Below are 10,032 nucleotides of genomic sequence, written 5' to 3' on the forward strand. Positions count from 1 at the left end.
ATGCCACAGGACAGACGGCACTTTCAGCAGGTACAGCGCCCCAATGATCACCACCCACCCTGACGGGAGCTGGTCTTACTCCAAAGCTACTCAGCAGTATGACGTGTGTTTCAGCTCAGACACACTCAAGAGTGACGTAGTGGTTTTCCCCGCACCGTATCCGCCTGTTGATGCTGAGCTGATCAGTATTAATGGAGGGGACACTTTTACCAGAACCCAGACTTTACCCAACAAAGAAAAGGTAGGCTATATTTTGCAGTCGATGCTTCAGTAATTGTTTGGGGTTTAAAATCACATTAATTGAAATGTAATTATACTATTTGACTTTTTATGAGTTCCACCATGCACTTTGATTTAGGCCTACCATTTTATGCAAGCCTGGATGAACATAAGTCGATGCTGCTCTATTTCATGGAAATTTCAAGCATTAATGTAGATCAAGTTACTGTACTACAGCTGAAAGTAGCAGCTGAACTCGTAGTACTGTCTGTATTTGTTCCATTTTGTTTGCTCTCATTTTTGACCTATGCATTTCCCTAGATCCACACACAAAAAATATATAATTTTAGCTACTATTTTCCATAAAATCTTAGTCTTAGAAATGTCCAAATGACCAGGTTGTTCTTATGAGTTTTAGTCGGTGATGTGGCGAAGTTAAGAGAGTCGTTTGAAAAGCTTTTCTAAAAATATCTCATTTAGTGACACTGAAGTGACAACGGCGCTGACCATGGTGCTGAATTAAGTTTCTGTACCCTCGGGCTTCAACACCACTAAACCCTGAGCTTGCTCCTCTATACCCTCGGGGAAAATCTTAATTTCAGAGCAAAGTGACGTCAGCAGGTCGTTACTCGCACTGAGACAGCCTCTCATTGTGCTGAACGTAACGATCTTTGGTGTCACCATCAATCTGCCCTGAAATACAGTTGTAACACTGAGGAGAAAATAGCTCTTCCAACATGTTCTCACATGAAATGGCGCTCTCCGTGGTGCTGAAGTCAGTCCCTAAAATATGGTTTCTGCATCGTCTTACTTCGAAGGAAGCAGCTTTAATGTATCATTATTATCAGTAGTAGCATTGTTTACTTAAAGAACTTCATGCTGTATTTAAACACTATGAGTATTTTAATCGTTGATTTCCTGGATTCATTGTTGTTATTTTTTTAAGTTTGAGGTGGCTTGTCTGGCTTTGGAAATGTCAATAAATAGTTTGCTGTTACACTCTGAATATTCAACTATATGTTTAAATGCTAAACACTGGTATTAATACGTGTATATGTGGTTGACTTTTAACCATTTGTTAACGTTTTGAGGCCAATCGTCATTCGAGGTTAGACTGCATTTGCAGCCCTGCGAAAAGTATTTGTGGAAACTAAATTGGAAATTATCTGACAAAGTACATGCAAAATTACCCAAGATTCACCACAGGATGTCGCTGGAGACCACAGATCTGAATGTTTCTGTTTATCTGAAACTCCACCTCCATGGATGGTAAAAATGAAATCGTCATCAGCCATTATAACCTCCCAGGCACTCGATGGTGTTGTAGCGAGAAAGGCTGGAGCTTACACAGAGCGATTTGCTTTTGAAGGAATTACCTATACTGTGGATTAATGATCGACTCGGATCAGCTCTTTTATTGCACCCAGGATGTATGTGCGACGACAAAAGGAACACGCCTGGATTCATATTGTTACGCTGCTTTGTCTTTGCGACTGGTCTGTCTCTCAGTTATCTTACTCCATCTCCGAGGAGGTGAACAAAGGCACCGTGGTGGGGAATATCGCAAAGGATTTAAACCTCAATGTCCAAGATCTAGAGAATAGAGACCTCCAAATTGTATCGGGTTACAGTAAGAAATATTTTGATGTGAATTTGCGGACCGGGAATCTCTTTGTTGACGACAGAATAGACAGAGAGGAGTTTTGTCCTAACACGGTAAAATGCTCCTTGAAATTACAGGCTGTATTAAACAATCCAATGACTGCACACCGTATTGAAATAAATGTTGTCGATGTAAATGATAACTCGCCTGTGTTCATTGAACAATCGCATTTACTTAATATCTCAGAATTAGTGTCAACGGGAGAGCGATATTTTCTCCCAGTAGCACTAGACGCAGACATAGGCAGCAACTCGGTAAAGAGCTACAAGCTGAGCCAGAATGAATATTTCGCTCTTGATGTGCAGAGCGGTGGAGAACACGGTGTGTCTGCTGAGCTCGTGCTGCAGAAAGCTTTAGACAGAGAGAAACAGCCAGTAATCAAACTCCTCCTGACCGCTGTGGATGGAGGAAAACCTCCTAGATCAGGAACACTGCAGTTAACTGTGAATGTTATAGATGTTAATGACAATACACCGATGTTTAGTAAATCCCTTTATAAGGCGCATGTTAAAGAAAATGCGACTCCCGGAACACTCGTTATTAAGTTAAATGCAACTGATCGAGACGAGGGCATGAACAGTAAGATCCTGTATTCATTGATCAAACGAGGAAATATTGATCCGTCAGATATTTTTGATCTTAATTCAGAAACAGGAGAAATCACTGTGAAGGGAACATTAGATTATGAAGAGACGCCTGCTTATGAGGTCAGAGTTCAAGCAAGGGATCAAGGCTTTTCTCCTCGTAGTGCACTTGCTAAACTACTAATAGAAATAATTGATGTGAATGACAATGCCCCAGAAATATCTGTGACGTCACTCATGACCCCAGTTAAAGAAGACGCAGAACTGGGGACAATAGTTGCTTTGGTTACAGTCAGTGATAAAGATGGAGGGAACAATGGTGTAACTAACTGTAAGGTAGTGGGGTCTGTTCCCTTTAAACTCAAGTCCAACTACAAAAATGACTATTCATTAGTCGTAGATGGACCACTGGACAGAGAAAACACTTCTCTGTACAATGTCACTATTACAGCCACAGATGAGGGAAGTCCACCTCTGTCCAGTATCAGGGTCATTGCTGTTCATGTTTCTGATGTCAATGATAATGCACCTCGCTTCATGGAGCCTGTGATCAATGTTTATGTTAAAGAGAACAGTCCTGTTGGCTCTGTTATTCATACAATAAATGCCTTTGATCCTGATTTGGACAGTAATGCAAAACTGACTTACAAATTGTTAGATGGAAATCCAAAAAATATTCCTGTCTCATCAGTTGTGAACATCAACTCAGAGACTGGAGATATAGTCAGCCTGCAGGCCTTTAATTATGAGGAGTTAAAAACGTTTCAGTTTAAAGTTCAGGCCACAGACTCTGGTGTTCCTCCGCTCAGCAGCAACGTGACTGTCAACGTTTTAATCCTGGATGAAAATGACAATAATCCAACAATTCTCGCGCCATATTCTGAGCACGGCTCCGTTAACAGTGAGAGCATCCCCTATTCTGCTGAAGCGGGATACTTTGTGGCAAAGATCAGGGCTGTAGACGCAGACTCTGGATACAATGCGCTGCTCTCTTATCACCTCTCTGAGCCCAAAGGAAACAACCTCTTCCGCATCGGAACCAGCACCGGAGAAATCAGGACTAAGAGGAGAATGAGTGACAATGACCTGAAAACTCACCCCTTGGTGGTGTTGGTGTCTGATAACGGAGAACCCTCCCTGTCAGCTACTGTGTCTATTGAGGTGGTGGTGGTTGAGAGCACAGCTGACATCCAGACTCAGTTCAGACATGTGCCCATAAAGGAGGACAGCTTCTCTGCGCTGAACCTGTATCTGCTGATCGCCATTGTGTCGGTGTCAGTCATCTTTCTGCTCAGCCTCATCAGTTTAATAGCTGTCAAATGCCACAGGACAGACGGCACTTTCAGCAGGTACAGCGCCCCAATGATCACCACCCACCCTGACGGGAGCTGGTCTTACTCCAAAGCTACTCAGCAGTATGACGTGTGTTTCAGCTCAGACACACTCAAGAGTGACGTAGTGGTTTTCCCCGCACCGTTTCCGCCTGTAGATGCTGAGCTTATCAGTATTAATGGAGGAGACACTTTTACGCGGACTCAGACTTTACCCAACAAAGAAAAGGTAGGCCATTTGTGCTGACTGCTTGCAAAACTTGGCAATGTTGTCATAACAATATGTCATTTCCTGGTTTGCCTCTGATAAATAACAACGAACATAGTGTGTAACGTCATTCAGGCACCACTGATAGGACTGTCTCCTAGTTTATCACGCTTGTTAAAACAGAAACTACTATAACCTTTGACTATACTCCGATTGCACTTGATGGCTAGGATATGTTACAAATCAATATAACTTACAGCACTTTCAGACTTTGTGTCACATGTCCTCTACCTGAACTGGCCTGTGATTTAATATCCTCATGTTTTACAGTGGGAGGATCCAATTAGTCTATTGCTTGTTTTTAAATACAGTTGTCCAAGGTGCTGAATTATGTTTGTGTGTCATGCAGCTCCAAACCCTGTTACTTTTTTGAGCACATTTCAGTGTAAAGTGATCTTAGTTGGTCCTCAGCTGGACTGAAACAGCAGTCGATATGGTCCTCAATCTGCATCATCTGATGTTTACAGCTGTTATCAATTTGCTGTGATCTGACATTTGCAATGCCTCTTAGTATGGAATAAAGTTAAAAGGCAATGTCCGTGGTGCTTGTCTTTGTGTTGTCAATAAGAAGTTTCTGTTCTTGCAGTAAAAGAAATATTTTTTTCTCAATAAATTGTGATACAATATAAATATGGGACAGCTGGAGTATGGCTACACTCTGAAATTAAACTCTGAGATATTTTCTTTCTGGATATATTATATTCTTTGTATTTCATATAATAGCTTGATTAGCCACCGAAATATTCAGTTGTAGTGTTACCACACTCCGGATGTAAAAACACACGTTTAATCCCGATCATTGATGTAATTCATAATGTTGACATTATATGACTTTGTCATACACTGGATTTTATTTGCTTACCGATCATTCACCACATGATGTCGCTGGAGACCGTAGACTTGAATGTGTGTGTATATCCAAAACTCCTCCCTGGATGGGAAAAAAATGAAATCGTCATCGGCCATCAGTCCACCCGCGGAAGGCGCTGTGACGAGAAGGGCAGGAGCTTCCACACTATTATATTTCTTTGTAAGGAAATATCTGGACTGGGGATAAATGATCGACGGGGTTCAGTTGTTGCATCAACAATGTATATCCGAGGACAAAAGGAATACGTCTGGATTCACATTGTTGTGTTCCTTTGTCTCTGTGGTCGGTCTGCTTCGCAGTTATCCTACTCGATTTCCGAGGAGGTGAACAAAGGCTCCGTAGTGGGGAATATTGCAAAGGATTTAAACCTCAATGTACATGAACTGGAGACCAGGGATCTACGTATTGTTTCCAGTTACAGTAAGAAATATTTTGACGTGAATTTGCGGACCGGGAACATCTTTGTTGATGAGAGGATAGACAGAGAGGAGCTTTGTCCGAATGTGGTGAAATGCTCGTTAAAAATTCAAGCCGTTTTAAACAACCCAATGACTGCACACCGCATAGAGGTTAATGTTTTAGATATAAACGATAATTCGCCTGCTTTTATTGAAAACACGTATTCTCTGAATATTTCTGAATCATCTTTAACTGTGAAAACACGTATTCTCTGAATATTTCTGAATCATCTTTAACTGGCGAACGATATTTCCTCCCCATAGCAGTAGACGCAGACATAGGCAGTAACTCCGTGAGGACGTACAAGCTGAGCCAGAATGAACATTTCTCGCTTGATGTGCAGAGTGGTGGAGAACACGGTGTGTCGGCTGAGTTAGTGCTGCAGAAAGCTTTAGACAGAGAGAAACAGTCAGTGATCACACTTCTCCTGACCGCTGTAGATGGAGGTAAACCACCGAGATCGGGGTCATTACAAATAAATGTAAATGTTTTAGATGTCAATGATAACATACCCACTTTTAGCAAATCGCTCTATAAGGCGCGTGTGCCTGAAAACGCTGCACACGGAACAGTAATAATAAAGTTAAATGCAACAGATTTGGACGAGGGCATGAACAGTAAGATCCTGTATTCACTGATCAAAAGTGGAAATATCGATCCATCACATATGTTCGATCTTAATTCAGAAACAGGTGAAATCACTGTGAAGGGAACATTAGATTATGAAGAGACGCCTGCTTATGAGGTCAGAGTTCAGGCAAAGGACCAAGGAATCTCCCCTCGTAGTGCACATGCTAAACTCCTAATAGAGATAATTGATGTGAATGATAATGCCCCAGAAATATCTGTGACGTCACTCATGACCCCAGTACCCAGAAATATCTGTGACGTCACTCATGACCCCAGTAAAAGAAGACGCAGATCTGGGGACAATAGTTGCTTTGGTTACAGTCAGTGATAAAGATGGAGGGAACAATGGTGTAACTAACTGTAAGGTAGGGGGGTCTGTTCCCTTTAAACTCAAGTCCAACTACAAAAATGACTATTCATTAGTCGTAGATGGACCACTGGACAGAGAAAACACTTCTCTGTACAATGTCACTATTACAGCCACAGATGAGGGAAGTCCACCTCTGTCCAGTATCAGGGTCATTGCTGTTCATGTTTCTGATGTCAATGATAATGCACCTCGCTTCATGGAGCCTGTGATCAATGTTTATGTTAAAGAGAACAGTCCTGTTGGCTCTGTTATTCATACAATAAATGCCTTTGATCCTGATTTGGACAGTAATGCAAAACTGACTTACAAATTGTTAGATGGTAATCCAAAAAATATTCCTGTCTCATCAGTTGTGAACATCAACTCAGAGACTGGAGATATAGTCAGCCTGCAGGCCTTTAATTATGAGGAGTTAAAAACGTTTCAGTTTAAAGTTCAGGCCACAGACTCTGGTGTTCCTCCGCTCAGCAGCAACGTGACTGTCAACGTTTTAATCCTGGATGAAAATGACAATAATCCAACAATTCTCGCGCCATATTCTGAGCACGGCTCCGTTAACAGTGAGAGCATCCCCTATTCTGCTGAAGCGGGATACTTTGTGGCAAAGATCAGGGCTGTAGACGCAGACTCTGGATACAATGCGCTGCTCTCTTATCACCTCTCTGAGCCCAAAGGAAACAACCTCTTCCGCATCGGAACCAGCACCGGAGAAATCAGGACTAAGAGGAGAATGAGTGACAATGACCTGAAAACTCACCCCTTGGTGGTGTTGGTGTCTGATAACGGAGAACCCTCCCTGTCAGCTACTGTGTCTATTGAGGTGGTGGTGGTTGAGAGCACAGCTGACATCCAGACTCAGTTCAGACATGTGCCCATAAAGGAGGACAGCTTCTCTGCGCTGAACCTGTATCTGCTGATCGCCATTGTGTCGGTGTCAGTCATCTTTCTGCTCAGCCTCATCAGTTTAATAGCTGTCAAATGCCACAGGACAGACGGCACTTTCAGCAGGTACAGCGCCCCAATGATCACCACCCACCCTGACGGGAGCTGGTCTTACTCCAAAGCCACTCAGCAGTATGATGTGTGTTTCAGCTCAGACACACTCAAGAGTGACGTAGTGGTTTTCCCCGCACCGTATCCGCCTGTAGATGCTGAGCTGATCAGTATAAATGGAGGAGACACTTTTACCAGAACTCAGACTTTACCCAACAAAGAAAAGGTAGGCCATTTGTTCTGAATGCTTGTAAAACTTACCAACGCTATCATAAAAGATATGATGACATTTCCTGGCTGTATTTGAGTCTCTTTGCAATATTTTAAAAAATTAAAATGTGCACAATGTAGATCATTCAAGCATCATAAAAAAATGTCTGTCACTGTCTATCATGCTTGGTGAAACAGAAACTAATACTTTTCACGGCAATCCGACTGCACTTGAAGGTTAGGAAATGTTGAAAATCGGTTGCTTAACCACAACATAACAGTCAGAATGTGTGTCACATGATCTCTGCCTCGTGGTCTGTGCTGAAATCCCAAGATTATATACTTTTAAGTAAACAACTCGTCTGATACAGTGGGAAGATAGAAATGATCATATAACTAACTTTATTGCTAGTATTTAAATAGACCTATCCATGGTGCTTAACTACATTTGTGCTTGTTGGAAGCATTTTATTGTATATCAAATTGATCTAAGTTGTTCGTTATCTGAATTAAAAGATCAGTTGAGGTGGTGCTGAGTATACAACATCGGGTGCTGGTATCATTCTGCTGAGATCTGATACTTGCAATGCTTCCTGACATTGAATGGAGTGAAAGTGCGCTGTCCATGGTGCTTGTCTTTGTGTTGGCAGTGTGTAGTTTCTGTAGCTTCCTGCAGTGATTTAAAGTCGTATGGCTACACTCTGAAAATAAATACTAATACATTTTCTTTCTGGACATATTGTATTACTTGAAATTTATACAATAGCTGGTTTAGCCACTGAAATATTTAGCTTAAGGTTTGTCACACCCTAAATATCAAAATAAACGTTTAATCCCGATCATTGACGTAATTCATAATGTTGACATTATATGACTTTGTCATGCAGTGAATTTTATTTGCTTACCGATCATTCACCACATGATGTCGCTGGAGACCGTAGACATGAATGTGTGTGTATAGCCTATCCAAAACTCCTCCCTGGATGGGAAAAAATGAAATCGTCACCGGCCATCAGTCCACCCGCGGAAGGCGCTGCGACGAGAAGGGCAGGAGCTTCCACACAATTACATTTCTTTGTACGGAAATATCTGGACTGAGGATAAATGATCGACGGGGTTCAGTTGTTGCATCAACAATGTATATCCGAGGACAAAAGGAATACGTCTGGATTCACATTGTTGTGTCCCTTTGTCTCTGTGACGGGTCTGCTTCGCAGTTATCCTACTCGATTTCCGAGGAGGTGAACAAAGGCACCGTAGTGGGGAATATTGCAAAGGATTTAAACATCAATGTACATGAACTGGAGACCAGGGATCTACGTATTGTTTCCAGTTACAGTAAGAAATATTTTGACGTGAATTTGCGCACCGGGAACATCTTTGTTGATGAGAGGATAGACAGAGAGGAGCTTTGTCCGAATGTGGTGAAATGCTCGTTAAAAATTCAAGCCGTTTTAAACAACCCAATGACTGCACACCGCATAGAGGTTAATGTTTTAGATATAAACGATAATTCGCCTGCTTTTATTGAGAACACGTATTCTCTGAATATTTCTGAATCATCTTTAACTGGCGAACGATATCTTCTCCCCATAGCAGTAGACGCAGACATAGGCAGTAACTCCGTGAAGACGTACAAGTTGAGCCAGAATGAACATTTCTCGCTTGATGTGCAGAGCGGTGGAGAACACGGTGTGTCTGCTGAGTTAGTGCTGCAGAAAGCTTTAGACAGAGAGAAACAGTCGGTGATCACACTTGTCTTTACCGCTGTAGATGGAGGTAAACCGCCTAGATCGGGGTCATTACAAATACATGTTAATGTTGAAGATGCCAATGATAATATACCCACTTTTAGCAAATCGCTCTATAAGGCGCGTGTGCCTGAAAATGTTGCACCCGGAACAGTGGTGATAAAGTTAAATGCAACCGATTTAGACGAGGACATGAACAGTAAGATCCTGTATTCATTGATAAAACGAGGAAATATCGATCCGTCAAATATGTTTCATCTAAATTCAGAAACAGGTGAAATCACTGTGAAGGGAACATTAGATTATGAAGAGACGCCTGCGTATGAGGTCAGAGTTCAAGCAAAGGATCAAGGCTTTTCTCCTAAGAGTACTCACACAAAACTGTTGATAGAGATAATTGATGTGAATGACAATGCCCCAGAAATATCCGTGACGTCACTCATGACCCCAGTTAAAGAAGACGCAGAACTGGGGACAATAGTTGCTTTGGTTACAGTCAGTGATAAAGATGGAGGGAACAATGGTGTAACTAACTGTAAGGTAGTGGGATCTGTTCCCTTTAAACTCAAGTCCAACTACAAAAATGACTATTCATTAGTCGTAGATGGACCACTGGACAGAGAAAACACTTCTCTGTACAATGTCACTATTACAGCCACAGATGAGGGAAGTCCACCTCTGTC

At 41.9% G+C, this 10,032-nt stretch overlaps 3 protein-coding genes across 3 annotated transcripts in view; all 3 read left to right on the plus strand.

Annotated features, from left to right (window-relative positions):
• LOC126389024 (protocadherin gamma-C3-like) overlaps positions 1-47 on the plus strand; it is a 1,989-nt gene extending 1,942 nt beyond the window's left edge. Inside the window, exon 2 of the mRNA XM_050042440.1 lies at positions 10-47. Coding sequence (XP_049898397.1) covers positions 10-47 — 38 coding nt within the window. The remainder of the gene's footprint in view (positions 1-9) is intronic.
• A 1,017-nt stretch (positions 48-1,064) lies between these two features.
• LOC126388513 (protocadherin alpha-C2-like) overlaps positions 1,065-10,032 on the plus strand; it is a 55,879-nt gene continuing 46,911 nt past the window's right edge. Inside the window, exon 1 of the mRNA XM_050041685.1 lies at positions 1,065-4,026. Coding sequence (XP_049897642.1) covers positions 1,648-4,026 — 2,379 coding nt within the window. The 5' untranslated portion in view covers positions 1,065-1,647. The remainder of the gene's footprint in view (positions 4,027-10,032) is intronic.
• The window catches only part of LOC126388559 (protocadherin gamma-C3-like), a 2,592-nt gene continuing 1,124 nt past the window's right edge, over positions 8,565-10,032 (plus strand). Inside the window, exon 1 of the mRNA XM_050041756.1 lies at positions 8,565-10,029. Within this exon, the coding sequence (XP_049897713.1) occupies positions 8,582-10,029 (1,448 nt within the window). The 5' untranslated portion in view covers positions 8,565-8,581. The remainder of the gene's footprint in view (positions 10,030-10,032) is intronic.

This window comes from Epinephelus moara, chromosome 4 (genome assembly GCF_006386435.1).
Source record: "Epinephelus moara isolate mb chromosome 4, YSFRI_EMoa_1.0, whole genome shotgun sequence".
Lineage (NCBI taxonomy): Eukaryota > Metazoa > Chordata > Actinopteri > Perciformes > Serranidae > Epinephelus > Epinephelus moara.